The sequence below is a fragment of the Caretta caretta genome, chromosome 19, assembly GCF_965140235.1.
Source record: "Caretta caretta isolate rCarCar2 chromosome 19, rCarCar1.hap1, whole genome shotgun sequence".
In the NCBI taxonomy this organism is placed as follows: domain Eukaryota; kingdom Metazoa; phylum Chordata; order Testudines; family Cheloniidae; genus Caretta; species Caretta caretta.
In genome coordinates, this window is record NC_134224.1 from 10,687,418 (window position 1) to 10,712,283 (window position 24,866).

The 24,866-nt window shown below is 45.4% G+C and overlaps 1 protein-coding gene across 2 annotated transcripts in view; it reads left to right on the forward strand.

Moving 5' to 3' along the window:
* Positions 1 to 24,866, forward strand: part of WDTC1 (WD and tetratricopeptide repeats 1) — a 48,015-nt gene that overhangs the window by 5,734 nt on the left and 17,415 nt on the right. The window contains exons 2-12 of one of the 2 annotated variants that reach the window (XM_048826063.2): positions 3,664 to 3,726; positions 8,931 to 9,078; positions 12,347 to 12,430; positions 13,367 to 13,413; positions 14,658 to 14,769; positions 16,112 to 16,299; positions 18,224 to 18,406; positions 18,738 to 18,832; positions 20,706 to 20,821; positions 22,290 to 22,365; positions 24,101 to 24,197. In XM_048826063.2, the coding sequence (XP_048682020.1) occupies positions 8,971 to 9,078; positions 12,347 to 12,430; positions 13,367 to 13,413; positions 14,658 to 14,769; positions 16,112 to 16,299; positions 18,224 to 18,406; positions 18,738 to 18,832; positions 20,706 to 20,821; positions 22,290 to 22,365; positions 24,101 to 24,197 (1,106 nt within the window). In that variant the 5' untranslated portion in view covers positions 3,664 to 3,726; positions 8,931 to 8,970. The remainder of the gene's footprint in view (positions 1 to 3,663; positions 3,727 to 8,930; positions 9,079 to 12,346; positions 12,431 to 13,366; positions 13,414 to 14,657; positions 14,770 to 16,111; positions 16,300 to 18,223; positions 18,407 to 18,737; positions 18,833 to 20,705; positions 20,822 to 22,289; positions 22,366 to 24,100; positions 24,198 to 24,866) is intronic. The other variant, XM_048826064.2, reaches the window with a different exon arrangement.

Consider the following 24,866-nt stretch of genomic DNA (forward strand, 5'->3'; position numbering starts at 1 on the left):
TTCTTTGTGCTCCTAAAGTATTTTAACTCCACAAACATTAACTGGGAGGCTGGTGAGGCCAAAGCCTGTAGAATTCTGCGGATCATTAACTTTTGGCTGCAAACTTTAAGAGATCAAACTTTGCAAAGTGTCAGCTGCCTTTGTAGACCTTGTCTGTTCTCCAGCATCACCTGCACAGGATTGTTCTGTTATGAATTATGAAAAAGTGCTACAGAGGATGGGGAAGTTGGGATGGGGAAGAGTGTGAGAAGAGTGTAAGGATGAAATCCCATCTGCAGTATCTCCAGACTTTGTGGAACGGTGAGCAGCAGGTAATTAAAGGAAAAATCTGTTCTGGATTAACTGAGTTGATCATAAGGACAACTGCATGAGGTTTGTATGGGAAATATGTTCCAATGTGGCCTAATACCCTGGCCTGTTTATATTGCTTTAGCGTTTTTTAGTAGTATAAGAGTTCAATGTTGCATGTACCCAGAGTGAAGTTACCCACAGCACAGATAGTGCATCGGTAGTAATCGTGTAAGTTTACTGTAGAATGTGGCACAATGGTAGGGAGCAATCCTTTCTTCCCAAGAGATGCCAGTGCATGCTTGGGGAGGGGGGCTTCCAAATGCATTTGCCCCTTTGCCTCTCTGAGACTATCAACAGGGAGGGGAGAGTCTGATGATGATTTTGTGACATGGATATATCTACTAGGAACAGATCTGAAACACACCCACTTGTTTTGCACAAACCATAGAAAAGCCAAAGGTGACTAATTCTCTATTGTCACTGGTTTGAATCCAGCCCAGGTCCTGGAGGTGAGAAGGCTCCATCTCACTACTAATCCCTTGACGTACCCAGTCCCCCTACCTTGTAGCAGAAAAAAATCCCTCATTTTAGAGGGGAGAGATCAGGAAAGCGGAGGATATCAGACTTTCTGATCTTGTCTCTCACCAAGATGCGAATATTGAACTGAACTTTAAAGTAACAAAATAATAATTCAGTTAGTGCTTTCTCCCTCGGTGGAGGGTGCTATATGGAGTGCCGGGAAAGAAACCAAGTGAACGAAGAGATGGGAATGTAAAGGGGTTCCTAGTAAAGGAAAGAAAATGGTAGAAACTAGTTGGAGTCACAGGTGGGGTGAAGAAAAATGTGGTTGTATTAAACCAAGCCTTGTAAAAGTAGATCAGATGCCCCTTATAGTTTTGCATATTAGCTGGCTTTCAAGGCATGGCCTGAGGTTCTTCCCTAAGGTATTAGGTCCCACTGTACTTCCTGGAGCACCTTGGTTTTTCCTGCAACGTCTCTGTCCCATCTGAGTTTTTAGCCTGATCTGGCTCATAGCTTGAGGTGCTGTAGCTACAGACTGCAGTGGGGCATTATTATGCCAGGGACATTCAAGAAACTCCCTGACAAAATACTACCAGCTATATGGTATAAAACTATGTATAAAATAAACAAAATTAAACCAGTTTGCTCTTAAACAGATTCCAGCTGGGGTGGCTCAAAACATGCTTTTTTGAATAACTAGGAAATATCTAAAAATGAGCCACATGAGCCGAGAGACCTGCTGCTAGAGAAACATACGTTGACTGATACGTTCTATTGGGGGTAACGAATGTGCATGGCCTTTTAGAATCCTAGAAGATCAGGTTTGGAAAGGGCCTCAGCAGGTCATCTAATCCAACCCCCTGATCAAAGCAGGACCAATCCCCAACTAAATCATCCCAGCCAGGGCTTTGTCAAGCCTGACAGTAGAAACCTCTAAGGATGGAGATTCCACCACCTTCCTAGGTAACGCATTCCAGTGCTTCACCACCCTCCTAGTGAAAAAGTGGGACATCCAGTAATCATTTGGACAAGAATAATTAGAAGCCCTTAGATGTACTTCCCAGGAGATCCATAAGGTTTAAGAGCCTTAATCTAAACTTTATTTTGGGATCTGTTTCTAAATTAATCAGGGACAATTATCTTTAAATCTTAAGAGTAAGATAGGATGACTAACAGAGTGGCAATCCGGTTTATTAATAGTGAGCACTTATATAGTGCTCATCTGTAAAGCACTTTAAACACTAACTAGCCCATGCAACACTCTTGTGAGTTAGGTAAGCATCAAACATGTGGCGAAAGTGAGGCAGAGATTGTGATTTGCAGATTGTCAAATTGCGGGGTGGAGGGTTGCTTTTACTTTGGAGGAGAGGATCCAAATTCAAAACTACCTTGACAAATTGGAGAACTGGTCTGAAATCAACAAGATGAAATGTAATAAAAACAAGTGCAAAGTACTATGCTTAGGAAGGAAAAAATCAAATACACAATTACAAAATGTGGAATAGCCAGCAAGGCAGTAGTAGTGCTATAAAGGATTTGGGGGCTATAATGGATCACAAATCGAATGGCTCAACAATGATGCAGTTGCTGAAAAGGCTAATATTCTGGGATGTATTAAAAGGAGTATTGTATGTAAGACACTGTGGGTAACTGTCCTGCCCTGTTGGCACTAGTGAGGTTTCAACTGGAATATTTTGTCCAGTTCTGAGCGGTGCCATCCTTTTAGAAAGATGTGAACAAATTGGAGGGAGTCCAGAAGAGGGCAACAAAAATTATGAAAGGTTTAGAGAACCTGACCTATGAAGAAAAGTTTAAAAAAAGTAGGCATGTTTAGTCTTGAGAAAAGATGGGGTGGGGGGGGTGGGTGGAGAGAGGGGGAACCTGATAAGTCTCCAAATATGTTAAGGGCTGTTACAAAGAGGATGATGGTCAATTGTTCTCCATGTCCACTGAAGGTAGGACAAGAAGTAATTGGCTTAATCTGTAGCAAGGGAAATTTAGGTTAGATGTTAGGAAAAACTTTCAAACTCTAATGGTAGTTAAGCTCTGGAGCAGGCTTCCAAGGGAGGTTGTGGAATCCCCAGGGTTTTTAAGAACCGGTTAGACAAACATCATTGAGAGATGATCTAGGTGTCCTTGGTCCTGCCTCAGTACAGTAGGCTGGACTAGATGACCACTCAAGGTCTCTTCCAGTCCTAACTTTCTTTGACTTTCCCGGGACTACAGACCATGCCTGATCTAGGATTAGAAGTTGGGAGATCCTGGTTCCCAGTCCCCTTCTCAAACCACTAGGTGATCATTCGGAACCTGCAGTCCAACTGGACAGATTTGAAGTTTAAAATAAGTTCTCTTGAAGAAGGATTTAGGATCTTGCAGGTTTGGTTCTGAAGACCTGTTGAGCAATGAAGGTGTAGATGAAGAAAGAAAAAAAGCAATTTTTCAAACTTTCTCTCCGAACCACCGCCACTTCCAAGACACACAGACTTACATAATTCTTCCTGATTAGTGTTTAAAATCTTACAAAATTCAGAATCAAGACCAAATTCTTACTAGGCAAAAGTAAACTGGAAAGCATGAGAGTAAGCCGCTTGACCATTTTGTCCCAAGCCATTCCCCTCTTGCTCTTGTATCAGCCAAATGCTTAAAAATAAATGTGCAAAAGTCCTTTCTGGGTTAAGGGGCATTGGGCGGGGGGTATTTAATAGAACTGCAAATTGTTCACTTATAGACTTGTGCAGTGGTGGTAATGACTTTAAGTTGGGACAGTCCTTAGCAAAGACAAGTGTTTTGTTGTAAGAGTAACTTGCTCTTTTCCCCCTTTTTTTTTTTTTTTTTTTTTTTGACATTTAGTACTACTGATACGCAGGATTGCCAGACCTGAAGACAGAAATTCTTCATATAGCTGCAGAACAGGTACAGCATGGGAAGCACTGGGGCGTTTATGTGCCCTGTCCCACTAATATTCCTAAATCATGCCGTGGAATGACCACCAATACGGGCAAAGGGGTAGCTGAGCCCTATTGACTGCTCTGAGAATCCTAACAAAAGACTTCATTGGTGGTTCTGTGGACGCTTGTCACTGAGAGTGAAACTATGACATCCCAAACTCATTCCAAATGAGCTACCAAACTGCCAGCCAGCTGAGCATAACACCCTTCTGGTTACAGCAAAACTGGGCTGAGTCTGAATGGTCAAATGAGTCGAGACTCCATATCTCATTACTCAATCCCAAAAGCTGGCCCCCTCGCAAAAATAGCAAATGACTGGCTTGTCTCTGTGCTCCTTCAGCGAACTGGTAGTTCACGATGTTCAAAATTGCAAGCGGGGGGGAGGGGATTTATTCATAAATGGAACTTTCTGAGAGACTAAATGCTTTTCTTGGGCCACTGTTAACAAGTTGAAGAATTTGGGAAGTCCCCTACTCTTGGCTAAATGTCAGTTTGTGTTGGTCTATGTGGAGAAGGAGGGAGATCTTCATTTTTATGAAGATTTTTATGTACATCCGCTTACCTGCTTGGCATTCCGACTGACCACATAGAGTTGAATTAAAAGGGGTTATTAGAAGAAGCAGGAAACAATACAATGGCTAGAGATAAGATATAGATTCCCAAGGCTGGAGCCAGCACTGGGCATGGAGGTTTTGATACTGACCTGTGCACAGGCTGGGTGGCCCACTGAAATGAGTCGGGGGTGGAGGTGACGCTCCCTCTCTGAGCCCCACCAAACATTCCTCCACGCCTCCCCTCGGGGGGGGGGGGGGGGGTATGCCTTGCAGTTTGAAAACTGTTGATGTAATCTGACCTCCTGTGTAACACAGGCCATTGAACTTCCCCAAAATAATTCCTGGAACAGATATTTTAGAAAAACATCCATTCTTGATTTTAAAATGGTCAGTGGTGGAGAGTCCACCACGACCGCTGGTAAATTGTTCCAGTTCTTAAGTACCTTCACTGTTAAAAATGTGTGCCTTCTTTCCAGTGTGAATCACTTCACCCTCCAGACATTGGGTTGTGTTATACCTCTCTACTATCTCCCTGGGAGGGGGGTGGGGGGAGGGGAAATGCTTCAATGATCCTTTAGAGAACTATGGGTGGGCTATTAATTTGGATGTGCCTACATGCCTGACTCCAGCCAAGTAGTAGGCTTATTTTTTACAGGTCTGGGGTCTTAAGATCAGAAGGACATGAAATCGTTAAAAATCCCTGTCTGGAGAGGAAGAGGGAAGTCGGGGAGTGATCAGTAGCTGCTTAGGGGGAAACAGGAATCGGTTCTGGGTCCGGTTCTCTTCAATATCTTAATGATTTAGATAATGGTATAGAGAGTACACTTATAAAGTTTGCAGGTGATACCAAGCTGGGAGGGGTGACAAGTGCTTTTAAGGATAAGATTAACATTCAAAATGGTCTGAAGTAAATAGGATGAAATTCAATAAAGACAAATGCAAAGTACTCCACTTAGGAAGTAACAATTAATTGCACACGTATAAAATGGGAAATGACTGCCTCGGAAGGAATACTGCGGAAAGGGATCTGCAGATTGCAAGCTAAATTAGTCAACGGTGTAACACTTGCAAAAAAAGTGAACATCATTCTGGGATGGATTAACAGGAGTGTTGTAAGCAGGACACGAGAAGTAATTCTTCCACTTTACTCTGAGCTGATAAGGCCTCGCCTGAAATGTGGTGTCCCAAACTGGACACAATAGTCCAGTTAAGATTACGACAAATTGGAGAAAGTCCAGAGGAGAGCAACCAAAATGTTTTGTCTGGAGAAAAAAAGACTGAGTGGGCACAACAGTTTCCGAAAAAGGTTGTTACAAGTAGGAGGGAGAAAAATTGTTCTCTTTAACCTCTGAGGATAAGACAAGAAGCAGTGGGCTTAAGGTCCAATTTGAATCGCCCTTGCTGCAATTTAAGAAAAATTTTGTCAGAGTGGTTAAACACTGGAATAAATTGGCTAGGGAGGTGGTGGAATCTCCATCACTGGGGATTTTTAAGAGCACGTTGGACAAACACCTGTCAGGGATGGTCTAGATAATACTTAGTCCTGCCATGAGTGAAGGGGACTGGACTAGAAGACCTCTCAAAGTCCCTTCCAGTCAAACACTTCTGTGATTCTATGAAACCCTTACATGGGGAGGGACTGAGGCAGAGAATGCAACAGGGGCAGTTGGTCTGAGATAGAGGCCCTGCGGCATTTCTGAGGCAGCCAGGCTTGCCTACGTTTTTGAAGAAGTGATGAGATTTAGGCAAGACCCAGATGTGCAGAGCTCTTGGGATACTAACCCTTTTATCTGTGTGCTGTGTACCTTGGGGTGAATGGACCATATGTCTGTTTAGAAAAAGTGGTTTTGAAGCACTTTTATCTACCTCTGATCACAGGTTCATGGAGGCCGGTGTCTTGTAGATGCCAAATCCAGTTGGGCCTATCGTGTTATCACTGTTGGAAATGGGATCTGATGCCCCGGGCAGAGTTGTAGAACCGTGGGGCTCTCATCAGAGGGAGGGAAGGTAATTAGTGAAGGCTGTCATTGGGGGTGCACGCGTGAGAGACTGCAAAGGGGTATAGAGTACTGACCGTACACTGGGAATAGGGGGTTTTGTAGCCTGGCAAGGCAGTGTAAAGTTGAGTAAACAATGGAGATTCACTCTGGAAGAAGTGCAGGTAGAGACCTGTTGCTTGGAAAGATTGACGCGGAGGTACTGTGGGAAAGATCACAGGTGAAGCTTACTGCTGAAAAGTCAGTCTATTAAAACTTGACGTTCCCTTCCCAGAGAGGTCAGTAGAAATTCTCTTATCTTCACTCTGAGCCTAGCAGAAAAGTGACTGACTGGAAACAGTCTTTACTGGTTTCTCTGACAAAGTAGTTTATTTTGCACATTGATGTTTTTTACCCAGGACTGGCCTTGGGGACAAGTAATGATTTGGTGCCCTGTGCTCCTGGGGGCCCTGCAGTTCTGTGTCTACCTCTGAGTTGCTGAGTCAGGCTGATCTCCTTTGCCCAGTGTTGGGCATAGAAGGGGAGGTAGGAGCCAACTCCCCATTCCGCACAAAAAATATCTGGAAGGGAGTGTGACAATCTTATTTGTTTCCACTGGGTTTGCTGCTGGGCTAACCATAGAATGCATCCGATGAAGTGAGCTGTAGCTCATGAAAGCTTATGCTCAAATAAATTTGTTAGTCTCTAAGGTGCCACAAGTACTCCTTTTCTTTCATAGAAGATGTGTTATTCCCTTATGGAATTTATCAACATTGTTGATAAACTGGCCTGGATAACCAGAGGTTAGTTTAAAAAAAAAATCTGATAGTTTAATCATCTTACCTCAAGGTTAGAAATATTGATGACTTGTATGCATTCACAAAGCTGCCTGTTAACACTGAGTCTTGGAGGTGGGATTAATAGGGGTAATGTTAAGATCACTTGAAAATGTAAGGCCTCTTAATGGGCATACACACCAGCTTTCTGGTAACACTTCATGTGTAAACAAAATCTGGATTGAGTAGCGAAGGCCCAGTAGTGCTGGCCATACCTAGAAATGCTACAGACATGCTGTCCAAACTCCCCTTTTCTCATCCTGATCTGCAGCACCTTCTTCTGTTCAAACCTTGAACTTCTGATGTGCAGAATTTACAAAATCTTGTTTTAAGATGTGTGCAAAGAGGTAAGAATAAGACAATAACATTCACTGTCTCTCCTGATCTATTCTAGGAATTGTTCCCAGGCTTCTGGGGTGACAGGCTATCCCACCTTGTTTCTTCTTCTCCACAACCCCATTCACCAAGACCTATTTATCTGATCAGTGACTGCTACACACAGCTAAAAAGTTCACGTTGAGGAGTTCTAACATTCCCTGTTATACCTGAATTTCAATCTCTGCTTAGCATTTCCTGATTCTTACAGGTTTAAATAAGATCCTTAATGTTACCTTCATTTGGAGTTGTATACTGAGAGCAAGCTAGATTAGTTCTCATGAACTCTCGTTAAAGAGAATGTCACGTTTAATTCTGGTACCCTATAACATAGAATGTATATTAACTTGAACTTTCAAAGCCGGGTTTAAAAATATTGAAACAGTGACAGGTACAGCATCCTTAATAATTGAATGAGATTAACCTCACTGAGAGCTGATGTTTTATTTATACTCCCATCAGCTGGACCTCCTGTTGAGAACAGGATTGAGACACAAGAATGTATTTCACATTCGTATGCTGAGACTCAAATTTCAAAGCCTTTAGGCAAGTTATGTTAATATACTCCCTGAAAATTAACCACCTTTATTATCTCAGTTAGTTTGTTCAAAACCGATCCCTCCTTGCATTCAAAAAGTCACCATTTGCTGATCTGAACTGTCAAGATGGCGGCGATGTCTGATCTCGAATTCGTCTTTATCATATCGAAGGAACACTTGTGCTCTTCTAGTAATTTACTGTAGTTCATAATCAAATGTAGTGGTGATCAGTTGCGTTCAGTTGCGATTTGTTTTCCTTTTAAAATGGAGCCTCCTGACTAGAAGCAAAAGGCTAGAAAGCATACATATGGAAGAGCTTGTACACACTATCACTTACGTCTATATAATGTCTGACGCACAGGGGTGTGAATAAGCCACTCCCTGAGTGATGTAAGTTACACTGACCTAACCACCAGTGAGAGCTTTTTCCCACCGACATAGCTACTGCCTCTCGGAGAGGTGGTTTTATTATGCCGATGGGAGAGCTATCTCCCGTCGACATGGAGCATCTTCACCAGATGCACTGCATCGGTGCGGCTGCGATGCAGTAGCCCTTCTGGTGTAGACTAGCCCAGTACTCTTATTACATTGATTGGGTTGGGGGTAGGAGGGACCCAAGACTTGCATCGTTGACAGTCTCAGTACTTTCAAGGTCTCTGCTTCTTACAGGGCTTCCCTAGAAACAATTGTTCTGACATTTTACTGTCAGCCGTCTCCCTTCTGCCCTTCTGAGTCCCTGCTTCTCACTCCTGAGTTTCATGAAGGAGCCTTGCATGAGCCTCACCAGTTCTTTTTGCGAAGGGAGCTCGGCACTGCCATTAGTTGGAGACAACACTTAATTAGCCATGTGTATAAATGACCTGTTAAGTTTTTCTTTCTCTGTTTGTAGGTAATTAAATGTCTTTACTGTGGATCTCCGCATTGTTGGAATGCTTGGATGCACTGCACCTCCCCCTATAGCTTTCTTTTGTCTGCCTCATTGTGAGAAGATGGCAAAAGTAAACATTACTCGAGACCTCATCCACAGGCAGATCAAGGTATGTGTCATTCCAAGACACTTATTTGTGGTTGGTGGATGGGTAAGGAGAGTGTAATGTTCATGCTGGAGCAGTTCTGTGGGGATAGTCTTCACAGAACTAATATCTGCCATACCCCATCTTGCTGAGATCTTGTTAGTTTTCAGAAGGATTGACACTTGGCTGGGAAACTTTGCTGCAGGAAGTTGTGCTGTGGATTAGGTACGGGGGCACTTTCCTTCAGAGTAGATATTGAACTACTGCCCAAGCATAGTGTTGGGGATACTGTATTGGTGGAGTTACCATCTGGATGAAACTTAAGAGGTTGTGGTGACTTGTGATCAATTAAAATCCCTTTAGTAGATTAGAGGTGTTAACCTCTGAGCCCTGGCCAAGTTTCAGCTCTGACAAGTCTATACTTCCTGAGCAGTTTCCTTTGGCCCCCCCAACCTGAAGCAAATACTCACCAGCAACCACACACCCCACAACAAAAAGACTAACCCAGGAACCTATCCTTGCAACAAAACCCGTTTCCAACTGTGCCCACATATCTATTCAGGGGACACCATCATAGGGCCTAATCACATCAGCCACACTATCAGAGGCTCTTTCACCTGCACATCTACCAATGTGATATATGCCATTGTGTGCCAGCAATGCCCCTCGGCCAATGTACATGGCAAAACTGGACAGTCTACGTAAAAGAATAAATGGACACAGATGTCAAGAATTGTGACACTCAAAAACCAATCGGAGAACACTTCAATCTCTTAGGTCACTCGATTACAGACCTAAAAGTGGCCATTCTTCAACAAAAAAACCTTCAAAAACAGACTCCAATGAGAGACTGCTGAATTGGAATTAATTTGCAAATTGGATACAATTAACTTAGGCTTGAATAGAGACTGGGAGTGGATGGGTCATTACACAAAGTAAAACTTATTTCTCTTTGTTTCCCCTCCTACTGTTCTTGTCAACTGCTGGAAATGGCCTACCTTGATTATCACTACAAAAGGTCCCCTCTCGCCCCCCCCCACTTTTTCTGGTAATAGCTCACCTTTCCTGGTCACTCTTGTTACAGTCTTTATGGTAACACCCATTGTTTCATGTTCTCTGTGTATATAGAGACAGGTTTCGTAGCAGCCGTGTTAGTCTGTATTTGCAAAAAGAAAAGGAGGACTTGTGGCACCTTAGAGACTAACCAATTTATTTGAGCACAAGCTTTCGTGAGCTACAGCTCACTTCATCGGAATGCATCGGATGCATGAAGCTTATGCTCAAATAAATTGGTTAGTCTCTAAGGTGCCACAAGCTTCATGCATCCGATGCATTCCGATGAAGTGAGCTGTAGCTCACGAAAGCTTGTGCTCAAATAAATTGGTTAGTCTCTAAGGTGCCACAAGTCCTCCTTTTCTTTAAACTTTTTTCTTAAACTGTTGTCATGCTAGTATTTGTATTTCTAAGGCACTCATTACCATTGTGTCTTCGAGTTGTAGTATGGTGTATTAATTGTTTGTATCTTAAATTTGTAAATGCTTGGGAACGAATGAGATGAAACATGCAAGATTATAATAATGCCAGCACTGCCTCCTTTCCATTGGGCAGAGGGCAGAACATCCAATGCTCTGCACTATGGCCCTGTGCCCACAGTGGGGAATGCAGTGGAACTTGATTAGTGGCCTATAATATGGCACCAACAAAGTATACACATGCTGCTCTGCCACTCTCTAGACTAAAGTGTTAGGTGCTCAGTGGTTTGGGCTCAGGATGCCTAAAAGATTGTCTAAAGCTCCAGGGCAAGGACTGCAAGTAGGGTTGCCAATAGTCCTGTATTGTAAGAGATGTCCCTTATTTAAATAAAATACCGTCTTGAGCTGATTTAATAGGGGACAGACACCTTTTATCCCATATTTCAACCAGGGTAGAGCTATTTGTTGGCAACTTGATCTGGTGCACAGGGTCACAATACCACTCAACTTTGGCCCAGCCACCCCTCAATCATGCCTAAGCAGCCCCTGGACCTCTGGGTTTCTCCGGTATTTTTTAATTAGTTTTGGCAACCTGTCTGCACAGTTCTGCTCTTCAAGCACAATGGAACTATGCATAACAAGGATAGATCCCATTCGGACATGGGGTGGAGCTTTCTTAAGGGCCGATCCAAAAGCGTGGAATGAACTTTCACAGGAATTAACCATCAGACCTTGCAATTTTCTGCTCCAAGTGCAAGGTGCACTCTTTTTTTATCTATCTTTTGCAAATATAAACAGTATACATGTATTCTATTAAATTATTTAAAAACACCTTTATCCTTGTGGGGGAGAAAGAATTAATGTGGCTCTTGTTGCTGAACATACTTCCAGAAGGGGCTCAGATACTATGGTGACAAGGTCTATATAAGAAGCTTAATGGTATAGAGCCTCTCTGCATTTCATGAATAAAGAGTTAGGGTGATATATGGTGTAACTAGAACATACTGCCTCTCCATTTAGCCTCCCTTCATCTGAGCCAACTACTAACCTATCGATGATCTCATTAAGGAACACAGGGGAACAACCATCCTGAATTTGTATTGGCACAGCACTGTGGTAACTGTTCTCTTCTCTGTGGAACAGCCTATGCTAATAGTACTGCAGTTGTATGCCTCTGTTCTGTCCCTCTGTCTGTGTGTCAAAGAAGGCTGTCCAGTACAATATCCCAACTCTCTCCTGTCTAGCGGTTAAAGGTCTCAGGAAGACTGAGAATAGCCTTGGAACAGTGAAAATGCAAGTGTGGATTTTGTAGTAAAATGACACTTGGTTCTCAGGACAGGGTTGTATGTGTCATGGTAGATTTTCTGAATAGCTCTAGTCTAGTGCTTGCATTATCCTTCAGCTGTGACTTGAAGCTTCTGGCTTTCAACCTGTTCTTGCCAAAAGATCAGGCATCCTTCAAACTCTTGGGTGTATCTTTTTGGCAAAAAATATAAAACAGGCAACCCTTCTTTTTTTTCTTGGGTCACCCTGATTCTTATCTCAGGTGCCAGACCTGTCTGTGCCTGGCAATTGGGGTTTTATCGCTAATAGTTGCGAAATGATGGCTTCTCTCTCTTTCTGAACTGGAGAATACAACAGACCCTGTGCGTGAGTGTTCTTCAAGCTGATAAGAAAACACAGAGGAAAGGCATCTGGCTGGTGCCCTGGCCCATTTTGGGAGGGAGTTTGTGTGTGTTTTCGATGATTGACTCTGCTCCTCGGGATAAGGGAGTGTTCTGTGCTTGCTGTAGTAAGTGTGGTGGTTTTCCTTCACATAGGAGAAGGGCGCCCTGGGCTTTGAGCGGCACTATCATGTTACTGACCCATTCATCCGACGCCTGGGCCTAGAAGCAGAGTTGCAGGTGAGTGAAGAGTGCAAGAAGAACAAAACTACCTACCTGTTCCCCGTTAAAAACTGAATAACACGCACCTGTCTGAGCTCCATAGACGTATAAACTCTCTTAAGAGTCCTGGTTTGTCTCCTCAACACGAAGCACTTCTAGCACTAGGCTCTAACTTGCTACACCCTACAACATCAGCTGTCTTGTACCCAGGACAGGCACTAATCCTAGTCATAGTTGTTTTTGACATAGGCAAACCTCTTCTAGTTAAGTCTGATGGCCTGACTTCTTCCTATGACATTTGTGACTGCAGTAAGTTCCTTAGAAACTAATAAGCGAATTGTCACACTGCAGTCTGACGCTCCCAAAACAGATTACAAATCTTTGAGAGTTTGTCTTCCCATTGGTACAAATTCAGTCGTCCCCCCTCGCCCCCACACACCACTCTTCAACTCTGTCTTCCTCTCCCCACTAAATCTCCCACCCACAACCTCCCGAAATGCTGAGTAGGCACTCCAGCTGTTCTTTTTGTAATCCTTTGTTAAATAGGCTGAAAGTATTTTGCACATTCACCCAAATGCAAGATGCTTCTCAAAGGGAGGTAGGCAATGAAAGCGTATCTTCCCTGCTTCCCCCAAGGATCTGTGCACATGATTCTCAGCCTAGCCAAGAGCTTTTGAAACAAAGTCACCTTTCCTTGTGTGCAGCAGTATCTCTGCATTAGCCTCTAAGGCTGAGCTGCTATTGTATCCAGTTGTAACTTATTATTTTTCCCAACAAGCTAGAGCATGCCTTTCTTTCCTGGAGGTGCCTATCTGAGGTGTGGGTAGGGGTGTCTGAAATGGAAAGCTGCTTGCATCAGAACAAGTTGTGTGGGGTGCTTGCTATGTCCTTATCTCATAATAGTCCTTGATAAGTCTGCAGTTTGTGTAACATTCTCTTCCCTTCTTTGCACAGGGTCACTCTGGATGTGTCAACTGTCTAGAATGGAATGAGAAAGGAGAGTAAGTATGTGTCTCGATTCAGGGATGAACAGACTGATAGCCCAAGCTCTCCCATGAGTAGGCTGAGGATCATCTTATCATAAGGGGCCACTTCCTCTTCCCAGTGAAGTAAATGAGGGCTCAGGCTAAAGGTTTTGAACTATAAATCCAGGTTTTGGAAATGAAGCTTATTTTGTTGGCTGCATCTGGAAATGCTCCTCTTGTGAGTTGGTAAAAGAAACAGGCTGGATGGCAAGTGAAGGATCCTCTTCCATAGAGGACTAGAGTACCATCCACTTAACTAGGGTTGTGGCACAGTGGATCTTTGGGATTTGTAGCCTTATATGGGGCTGGGGCGGGGGATTTTTTTTTCTTTCCCTATGCTGTAGTCTGAGTGCTTCTCTGGTGGGGAAGTAGAGGGTAGAAGAGTCCCTGTCTCCATTTGATAACTTTCTGCTCTGCACTATCATACGCTAAAGCATTTGTGTTTAATAACTAGCACAAGTGAAGTAAACCATATCCACCTGGGAAATGTAAGGGAGAGTCTCTGCTGTGTTTGAGCCAATTACCAACCAATTGCCTACATTCTGTCCTCTGGTCCTTGCCCAAATCCATAAGTCAATGGGAGTTTCATGTACTTGAGGGAGGAATTTGGCTCCAAAGCAGTAGTTCTCAGGCTGAAGGTCATGGCATCTGTTGGCACCACCATCTGATCACCTGTTTCATGCCTCTTCCACTGAAGTAGACCAGTTCTGCCACTTGTGACTGCTTCTCCTGACACGCACGCGCGTGCACTCATAGGCACCAACTTCTCCTGGCGCTGGTGGGTGCTCGCGCCCCCCAGCCCACCCCATTCCAACCCCTTCCCCATCCCCGCCCTGCCTCCTCCCCTGGGTGGGCCGCGTTCCCCCTCCTCCCTCCCTCCCACAGCTCCTCCCGGCAAGCAATGGGAGGAGAAGGTGCGCTCAGGGGAGGAGGTGGAGGCGAGATGAGATGAGGTAAGCTGGGGCAGGGTGGGGAGCTGCTGGTAGGTGCAGAGCACCCACCAATTTTTCCCTGTGGGTGGTGCTCCAGCCCTGGAACACCCACGGAGTCAGCGCCTATGCACACACTTATGAATCACTGCATGGATTCTGGTGTGGGGCACATTTGAGGACCAGTTGTGAATGACAGGATGTGGGCTTACAGGATGAGTGGCTGAGCAGCTAATCACAGCTGGGAATGGAGCAATGCTTGTAGCGCTCTCCCCTCTTGGTTTTTTTCAGCTTGCTGGCATCTGGCTCCGATGACCAGCACACCATTGTCTGGGATCCCCTGCATCACAAGAAGCTTCTTTCTATGCACACTGGGCATACTGCAAATATCTTCTCTGTCAAGGTGAGTGAGGCCCCAGGTGTGTGTGTTTGAAAACGAGAGGTATAAAGAGGGCACAGTTGGATGGGGCTCCATGTTTGACTTGCATGAAAATAACTTGTTGTTTAAATGTTGCTGGGGAATATTTTTCCATAAGCAAGTTCTCCAAAGAGTACTAAATGTAAAGACTTTCAGTATTAGGAAAAGTTGTATTAGATGTAGTATTCTGCGTCTGTCTATGCAGTTCTCTGATTTTGGCCACATATCCATATGAATACTGGCAGTGGTGGTTATATCAATCCAGGTGGGGAAAAAATGCCGTAGAGAGAACTGCATTGTATGTCAAATTGTTAGACTTGTACAGCAAGCAGATGCAAGGAACGTACATAATTACAGAAGGTTACTCCCACATGCATAGAGAAAGGATGATCCAGTGGTTAGGGTGCTAGTCTGGGACTCAGGAGACCTATGTTCAGTTCCCTGCTCCAGCACAGACATTCTGTGGGGCCTTGGGCAAATGATTTAGTCTCTCGAGTGTGCCTCAGTTTCCCCATTTTACAGATGGGGATAATAGCATTTCCTCACCTCAGTGCGGGTGCTGTGAGGAATAAAGATCGAGAGGTGCTCCATTATTACATTAGTGAGCACCATGTAAGAACCTTACAACCTTACATAGCTCTCTGGCCACGTGGCTTTGATTGCTACTCTGCTGCTGTTGGGAGTGGCTTACATCTTCCTGTGACATGTAAGAGAAGTCTTTAAATGGAGGAAGAATTTGTTTTCAAACAGTCCCTCCTTACTGAAGGAAAACTGGAGACTGGTCACTTGTGTCATGCTGAGCACAAGCAGTGGTAGCCAGAGTTGGGACTGCATGCAGAGCCCTACAATCTAGACTCCGTCTTGCCTTCTTGCAGCATTTACGGAGAAGGCAAGAGTTGCTTTGCCTGTTGCAAATAAGAATGACCTGCTATCAGACAAGCTTTGATTTCCCAGCTGGGAGCTCCTGTTTATTGCACTATTGCCTGTAGTGATCCAAGCTCTTTCAGGATGTAACTGTAGCTACAGCAGCTTGTTGCAAAGGGAGATGCAGCAGCAGCTAGGCTGTAACTAAGGTTGGATGACTGTAAATGGCAGTTGAAATGTCTGAAGCTCGTCGAGGTTTGAATCTCTGTCCTTCCTTCCTTGGGGAGGGATAGCTCAGTGGTTTGAGCAATGGCCTGCTAAACCCGGGGTTGTGAGTTCAATCCTTGAGGGGGCCATTTAGGGATCGGGGCAAAAATTGGGGATTGGTCCTGCTTTGAGCAGAGGGTTGGACTAGATGACCTGCTGAGGTCCCTTCCAACCCTGATATTCTATGATTCCACAGTTCTTGCCACATTCAGGGGATCGGATCCTCCTCACAGGAGCTGCCGACTCCAAGGTGCATGTTCATGACTTGACTGTCAAGGAAACCATCCACATGTTTGGTGACCACACGAACAGGGTCAAGCGTATTGCCACGGCTCCTATGTGGCCCAACACTTTCTGGAGCGCAGCAGAGGATGGGCTAATCAGGTAAAAAGCTTTGGTGCTTGTTCAGGGGAGTAGCTCTTGGTGCTGTGAGAGACCTTTTATCAGACTAGTCTTGCTTGAGTGGTCACTGACACCCTTAGTTCACTCAGTTCCCTGCCCCTTCCTGTTGGGTTGGCATGGTTCAGTTAATAAATGAAGGGGAACTTTGGTTCACTGGCTTGACTATTACAGACCTTGTCTGTCTGCTTCTTGTGACTTTATTTATTATTTGTATTGCCATAGCGCCTAGGAGCCCTAGTCCCTGACCAGGACCCCATTGTGGTAGGCGCTGTACTCGGAACAAAAAGTTGGTCCTGCCCCACAGAGATTACAATCTAAGTATAAGACAGATGGATACGGACAGGGATGGAGGGGGTACAAGGAAGCCGTGAGGCAATATTGGTGATAGGGCAGTGGTCTCAGCACACCAGCCGCTAATGGTTGTCAAGTTTTTGGTAGGCCTCGTGGCAAAGGAGAGTTTTGAGGAGGGATTTGAAGGGTGGCTAATGAGGTAGCTTCTTGGGTATTTCTGGGGAACTCCTCCCAAACATGAGGGGCAACGCAGGATGGGAAACTGCAAAAGTTGTTTGTTTGAAAAGTTAACAACTCGGCAATGGAGGCTGGTATTGTGGGCCAATTGGTGGTGAGTGTTGACAGCTCAATGGTGAATGAGAGAGAAGTGGGGTGGGGATTGATTGAGAAGAACCTTGAAAGTGAAGATACTCTGGGCTTGTTTACACTGGCACTTTATAGTGCTGCAACTTTCTCCCTCAGGTGTGGAAAAAACACCCTCTTGAGTGATGCAAGTTTCAGCGCTGTAACGTGTCAATATAGACAGTGCACCAGTGCTGGGAGCTACGCCCCTCATGGAGGTGGCTTTTTTTTTTAAGAGCACTGGGAGCGCTCTCTCCCAGTGCTGTGCCGTGACTACACAAGCCATGTTAAAGCCCTTGGCTTATGTTTTGAGTTTAAAGAAAGGGGAGGCAGTGGAGGGATGCAGAGAGGGGTGATATGACTGGCTAGGAAAATTTATCTTTGCAGCGGCATTCTGAATGGACATGAGTGGGGCAAGGTTGCATTTGTCAAGGGCAGCAAGAAGGATGAGCACTTGGAATCGAGTTTTAGCTGTGTGGATATGAGAGGCCATATCTTAGATTTTTAATATTTTATATTACTGTAGTGCCGAGAGGCCAACAGGTTAAGGCCCTGTTGTGTTAGGAGCTGTACACATATATAGTGAGAAAATTCCTGCCCCAAAGAGCTTGGTCTAGTCTCTCTCTCTCTCTCTCCCCATCCCCCCCCAAAAAAAACAACAAAAACCTGAATGGTTCAGCTTGAAATAAAGGGCATCTTTTCATAAATAGAGGAAATGAGGAGGGCATTTCCTGTTACAGAAAATGAGAGATGAGAAAAGAACAGTCCTATCTCCATCAGAAGGAGCAGAGAAAGGCAGATGCAATTCCCTGTGAGATTCCTCTCCAGAACCCTCATTAAGACTCTAGAACAACTAAAGATACTACCCTCAAAGAATTTATTTAATCCAGGCTTAATAGTGGACCCTGGGTGTGTGGTAGGTCAAGACTCGGAGTTCTTGTTGGTGCTAAATAAATTCCCATGTAATACAGACTTGTCAGTGGAAAATGTTGGTTATTCTGGTGTCAAGGCTTAGCTCATAAAATCAAGGAGCTCCCAGTAGACCTGGGACACTGGAAGCATTAGTGTGACTGGAGGGGAAGGGTGTCCTCTTTCCTCCTCAGACACCATCCAGTCCTCTGTAAAATCTAGGTCACTATTTAGCAGGAATAACATGGCAGTATCTGAATTCTTCCTCTGCTTTCCATGGTGATCAAGCTAAACTCCCTTCTGTTGCTATGTTGGTTCTTCCTGGGCACTGGTTAACTAACTCTCTCTCCCTTCTGCCTTGTAGACAGTATGATCTGCGAGAGAACAATAAACGCTCAGAAGTCCTGATAGACCTGACTGAATACTGTGGGCAGCTGGTGGAGGCCAAGTGCCTCACTGTCAACCCCCAGGATAACAATTACCTAGCGGTGGGAGCCAGTGGGCCCTTCGTACGGCTCTATGACATACGCATGATCCACAACCACAGGTAATGGCCACCATCACTCGTAGGACCTTCTCGACAGGGAAGTGAGTAACACGAGACCTGAAAGAGGCCTTGCATGGTGGGAATGGGGCATCCAGAGGAGCTGGCGATCATCCTTCTCAGCTGTGCAATGGTACTAAGTTTTCTTCCCCCAGCATCCTTTACACACAGGTAAGTGGAACTGCCCACCACTCTTGTGGTGACTTGGGGCAGGTTTGCAATTGCTCAACTGTCCCACCTTCTTTCTTTGCAAGTAAGAAAGTATATCTCAGGGCAAGTTGAACTCAGGCAGTTAAGTGTTTTTAATCATAAAACCACTTTCCTTTCTGGCTAGAAAAAGCATGAAGCAGAATCCCTCGGCGGGAGTCCACACGTTCTGTGACCGGCAGAAACCCCTTCCGGATGGTGCAGCACAGTACTATGTGGCAGGTACAACTACTGTCCTGATATGACCATTATTTCTATCTGGCAGTGTCTAGGAGCTAGGGCAGCAGTGGGCAAACTATGGCCTGCAGGCCACATCCAGCCCACCGGCTGATTTAATCCGGCCCTCAAGCTCCTGCTGGGGAGCAGGATCTGATCAGGGTTCGCTGCACGTGCCATAGCTCCGCACGGCTCCCGGAAGCAGTGGCATGTCCCCCCTCTGGCTCCTACGTTTAGGGACAGCCAAGGGGCTCTGTGCAGTGCCCCAGCCCCAAGTGTCACCCCCACAGCTCCCATTGGCCAGGAACTATGGCCAATGGAAGCTGCAGAGGTGGGACCTGCGAATGCGGCAGCGTGCAGAGCCGCCTGGCGGCACCTCCACGCAGGAGCCGGGGGGGAGACATGCCACTGCTTCCGGGAGCTGCTTGAGGTAAGCGCCACCCAGAGCCTGCACTCTGAGCCCCTCCCATGCCCCAACCACCTGCCCCAGCCTAGAGCCCCCTCCCGCAACTTGAACTCCTCATTTCTGGCCCCACCCCAGAGCCCTCGCCTCCTCCTGTACCCCAACCCCAATTTTGTGAGCATTCATGGCCTGCCATACAATTTCCATACCCAGATGTATCCCTCAGGCCAAAAAGTTTGCCCACCCTTGAACCAGGGTCACTGATCAAATGCAGCACCAGAAAAAACCCAGTCCCTGCCCAAGAGAGCTTACAATCTGTTGCATGTGCCTCCAGGCCTCACCAGTTATGTTATGAAAACCAGGATTGTCCTGCTCTGCTATCCTGCAAGGCTATAAAATACTGATACATTAATTAACCGGGGGGGGGGGGGGGGACGACTGGATAAATGTAGATCCCCCTCTCATTTCTGGGTTGAGTTCACACCTGACATAGATTGCTAAAGAACTTGGTCTACTGATGTATGTTGGCTGGCCTACATCACAGCTGTCCCCTTGTAGTCGGCTTCATTGCGGAGTCAAGAACTGAATAAACCACAGAGACTATAAACTCTCCTCGAGGGGGAAGCATTTGTGTTCCAATGTGAGGGGAAACTTGGCCTCATTCAGTACCTGTCTTGTGGAGAAATGGGCACCTGTTTTTCTGTGCCCTTCACTAGCACTAATCACTCTGGTTTTTTTTGTTTTTTTTCCCAAAGACCCTAATATAGATTGGTCTGAACCACTGCACTGAAACAGAGGTGAATGCTACAAGTCTGACTGGAAAACCAGTCCATTAAAAAGGATCAGAATTGTACCCTGGAAAGCCTTATTTATAATAAGGCCCCACCATAGGGTCCCTTTAATGTTCTTAATCCTCCTGTGTTGGCCATTCAGTCCTTGTCTGGTCTATCTGAAGCAAGAGAACCCATGAGTGGGCTGAGCAATTAATGCACAACGTGTTCAAGAAGCCTATATTCTGCTGTGCCAATGAGCCAAGACACGGAAACATTATTAGAGAACTGAAAAATAATGTCTTTCAGATGGAGTCTTCCACTGGAGTCAGCCACTGGAATTCATGGATCACTGGAGCTTCAGGATATTCTCACTGAAGCAGTGTTTGGCTGCCTTTTGGATCCTAGCTGGATTGCAAACACCAGTCTTCGGGGGCTGATTCCTTTATACCTGGGCATAGTCATGCAAAAGGGCTTCTTTAAGTTTTGAGGGCAAGTCTTCCTGCCTTGAGTAAGAGCCCCTCAGAGACTGATGTAAAGACTTACTATATACAGCAATAGAAAACTGGGAAATAGCTTGGAATGTGACTGCATTTCATTCATGTGCTCTATTTCAGCAGTCTCCCTCAACACATGATGGCCAGTGTGGAGCAGAAGATATTGAGGGCTACCAGTTAAGCAAGTAAACTGTCTTTCTCCTCTGCAGGGCACCTCCCAGTGAAGCTACCGGACTACAACAACCGGCTGAGAGTTCTAGTCGCCACGTACGTCACCTTCAGTCCAGATGGCACGGAGCTGTTGGTCAATATGGGAGGGGAACAGGTAGGATGCTAACTGAAGTTCAGGAATAAGAGCTTTACATAAGACTGTATTAGCTGGGTCATGATGTCTTGACTCACCCATATATTATTCTACAGAGTTTATCATGCCTTGAGCAATTCGTGTGTGTCTGTAATACACTTTGATTCAAGTGGCTGTTGTGTCAGGGATGTAATTGTTACACTCTTACATCAGAGGTCAGCGTAATGTTAAATTTGAGTAGCATTTTCACTCTGGTTTTGCAGTTGACATTTGCTTTTCAGGAAGAGCTGCAGAAATTGTTTCATGACTGACCTGGGAATGAGTTGCTTTAGGAAACCTGCACGAATTCCTATACTGACACCTCTGGCTAGTTCTATAGTAGAATCTAGTGGAGGAAGAGCTGTCTTTTCCTAAAAGAAAAGGAGTACTTGTGGCACCTTAGAGATGAAGTGAGCTGTAGCTCACGAAAGCTTATGCTCAAATAAATTGGTTAGTCTTAAGGTGCCACAAGTCCTCCTTTTCTTTTTGCGAATACAAACTAACACGGCTGTTACTCTTTTCCTGTAGAGACAATGGCTTGCACCTGGGATGTTTGACAGGTTTCAGTCTAAGCATTAGGTCTTTGTAAAGCCTATTGTGAATCTCTTCCTGGTAGAAATCAACTGCAAATCGAGGGCTGGTTTAGTTTGCAGTGAGATATGTAAATCCTGTTGGCAGAGCTAACTTCTAAGGGTTAGAGGGAACTTTCCTTGTGGGCAGGTTATTCCATAGCCATTCTCTGCACCTTCCTCTGAAGCATCTGATGTCACTTTGAGAGAGAGTATTGGGCTAGATGGACCTTGAGTCTAATCTGGGCTGGCAGTTCTTATGCCAAGGCACTCTTGCTCAAGGGCTTTGTGGGACAGAATTCTGGGCTCTGGGCTTCTCTAGAAGAAGAGTCTTCCTTTGCTTATAGATGGTTTTCCCTCAGTCTAGTGTGACCCACTTGCTTCCCATTCTCCACTGCTAATTGTTTACAATCAGGTCATGAACCCAAGGACAAAAATGGTTCAGTAACCTGTTTGTACAGGCTGAAGTAAAATTTGTAGGTTGTGTGTGCGGTGGGTTGTTTTTGTTCGTTTTTTTTTTTAACCCTATTAACATTGTAACTGGAACTTTTGCCTTTACTAACGATTCAGTCACCGGTCAATTCTTGCTTACGTAGTATGTTTGGTATCAAGGGGGCTTTATCGCCCCTAGTTTAGTAGGACAGATGTCTCATTTCTCAGCACCGTTCTTTCTGAACCTCTTACCTTGTCCCAGTGCTGGTACTGCTGCCCGTTGTCTCCTTGCTGTGTGTGTGTGTGTGAATAACATTCTACCAAACTCAGAAATACCGTAGATGGAAAGCAAAGCAGTTGGCTGGGTGGGTGTTCTATCCTGCTCATCACCATGGTGTCACTGGCTGTGCATTCAGTCCTTGATGTCTCTCTCTCCCATTGCCTTGTAGGTCTACTTGTTTGACCTGACTTACAAACAGCGGCCATACACTTTTCTCCTGCCAAAGAAGTGCCACTCTTCAGGGGGTAAGTGTGCTGCTGTATGGGAAGTGAGAGCAAAGCCCAGTGCGATTCCGCTTTCCAGCGTGAAATCTGAGCTGAGTGGGAACTAGAAAAGTGAGTGAGGGCAGCACAGTAGCAAGGCTATTTCTGCAGTGCTGTTAATGCTCTGACTTCCAAAACCCTTCAACCGAGCCATAAAACAGGTGTCTCAGGGTAGAAGGAACTGAAATACCAAAAAGGTATGTGGGGGGGAAAGGGGTTCTTAAAACTGTGCATAAGGAGTAAGGGAGGACTTAACGGCTTCAAACAATATCAATATGAGACTGCTGGTCTTCCTTTTCTTCCCTACCCAAAGGTACCTCAAACAACTGAGCTGTGGTGCCTGGAGAGTGGAGAGACTGAATCATCTCATTCCTTAGCACTACCACCTGCCCTCTGCAGCACTTGTAACAAACCAACTCCACCCTGTCAGGGAACAGAAAACTGAGGCAAAGGCTATGCTATGGCAGACTGCCAGGAGAGGGCACCTATACATGTGGTGGAATGCCTGTGTGTGTGTGTTTTCCCCCCCCCCCACATTTTGGCAGTCCCGGGGCAGTCTATACTGTGGCACAGAGCTTTCCCAGCCTTGTTTAGCCTCCATACTAGTAGGGGTGTTGGTCGGTCTCACACTCTCACTCCTGTGACATCAGTTGGTTGCTGCTCCTGTATGCAACTAAACTACTCAGGCAAGTTGGCCAGGGAGCAGAAACTAAAAGAGGATCATTTAGTACTAAGGTAACCCTTAGGACTGCTAGCCAAGCAGAAAACATCTGCGGAGAGGACCGCTAGAAGTGAGTGCAGGACTGGGAGCTAGGCAATCATGAGGTCTAATCCAAGTTCAGACATAAAGTCCCCTCTGCAACTTTAGTGATGTCCCTCCCTAGCTCATTTTCCCTACTCCTAATGTGAGGCAAGTGTTCTTCTTTCTGTATTTGTGATAGCTTCTAAAATGGGAAGGTGAAGAGTTAAAAGCATCAGGTGTGGTGGTGGTGGCTGTTTTGCTCTTTGCTTCCAAAGGGTTAATGGTGATGAGACTTTATCTCATGCCTTAAAAGGATCTGAAAGCGAACATCCCTAGACAGGAGCCCAGACTGGATTCCAATCCCCTTGCTTTCTTCTGTTGCTTCTCACTCAACATCCACCTTCCTTAGCTCTACAATGTTTTGCTTTAACTTAATTTCAGTGTGTCCTAGTCACTTATTAAAAAGGTAAGGATGTCTGGGGGTGGGGGGGTGTAGTTCAGTGCAGCTGACGTAGCCATTCTATAAACTTAAAACCTCTACTAACCTGAGGAAAATACAGTGGGTCATGGCTTGTGCCCAGGCCCAGTCTGTTGAAGGTGATACTGAATGCCCTTCGCATGGTCTTCCATTTTCTGTGGGAATGGGGAGGCGGGAGAAGATTGGAGAAGCTGTAGGTGTATTCAGCTTTCTTGCTTGGGAGATCTGTTGTGATGGATCCTGCAGAGTATTTGTAGCTGATGTCCGAGGGGGTCAGCCAACCCTGCCAAATGTGTATACCTCCATATACTTTGAAGTAGGAACCAGACTCACTGAAGTCCGTGGAGTTGTAGCTACTTACCTCTGATCTGAATTGGGCTCCTGCTAGCCTGATTTTGTGTTGGTGGAATAGAAAGCCCAACCCCACAGAGGAGAGTCTGTGTAATCCGTTGCAGGATTGTACTCTTCAATTTACTGAGTTTTTTACAACCCCCCAGAAGTGCAGAATGGAAAGACATCAACCAATGGAGTGTCAAATGGCATCCATCTCCACAGCAACGGATTCAGATTGTCTGAGGGAAGAACACATATCAGGTGAGGTGACAAATTTGTTTGGATGAGGTGCCCCTCTATGCCCTGTGCTCCCAGTGAGACCTGAAGCTGCTGACTGAGGTGTGAAGTGGAATTCTTCTTCACTTACTAACGCAAAGATTACCCATGAAGCTTTGTTCTGGGATTCCCTCAGCTGCTGGTAGTAAATGGACTGCAAACTGGAGCTAGGTTAGGCCAAGAGCATGATGGGGAAATCCTGGCTATCAGGATCTTTCTTCTTTTATGGTTGTGTTGAATTATTGCTGATTAAATCCACAACTGCCTGTCATGCGTGGAAACTGACCTCCTTTACTTATCCATAGCACAGTCTCTCCTTCTAAGCTGAAGGGAGTGCCTTTGTGGGGGTGGAGAAAAAGATGACTGTCTCCATGCCCCATGGTGCCCTTCTCCCCTTTGCTGGCAAAGGGATCCATTGTGATCTGGGCACCTGTTGGCTGTGAGATGATTTGACAGCCTCCGTTCACAGATCCCAGGACAGCCCTTGGATGGTCATGACTCAGTCGTGATCATCTTGGCCTGGATTTGAACTGGTGACTGGGTTGAATGGCTCTTTGCCATTACCAGCATCTACTCTACTTCTCCCTTTTTAAAAGGACTAAGTGTAGTTGGGGAAGCAGAGGCAGACGTGAAGTTGAACATGTCTGGTTTTTT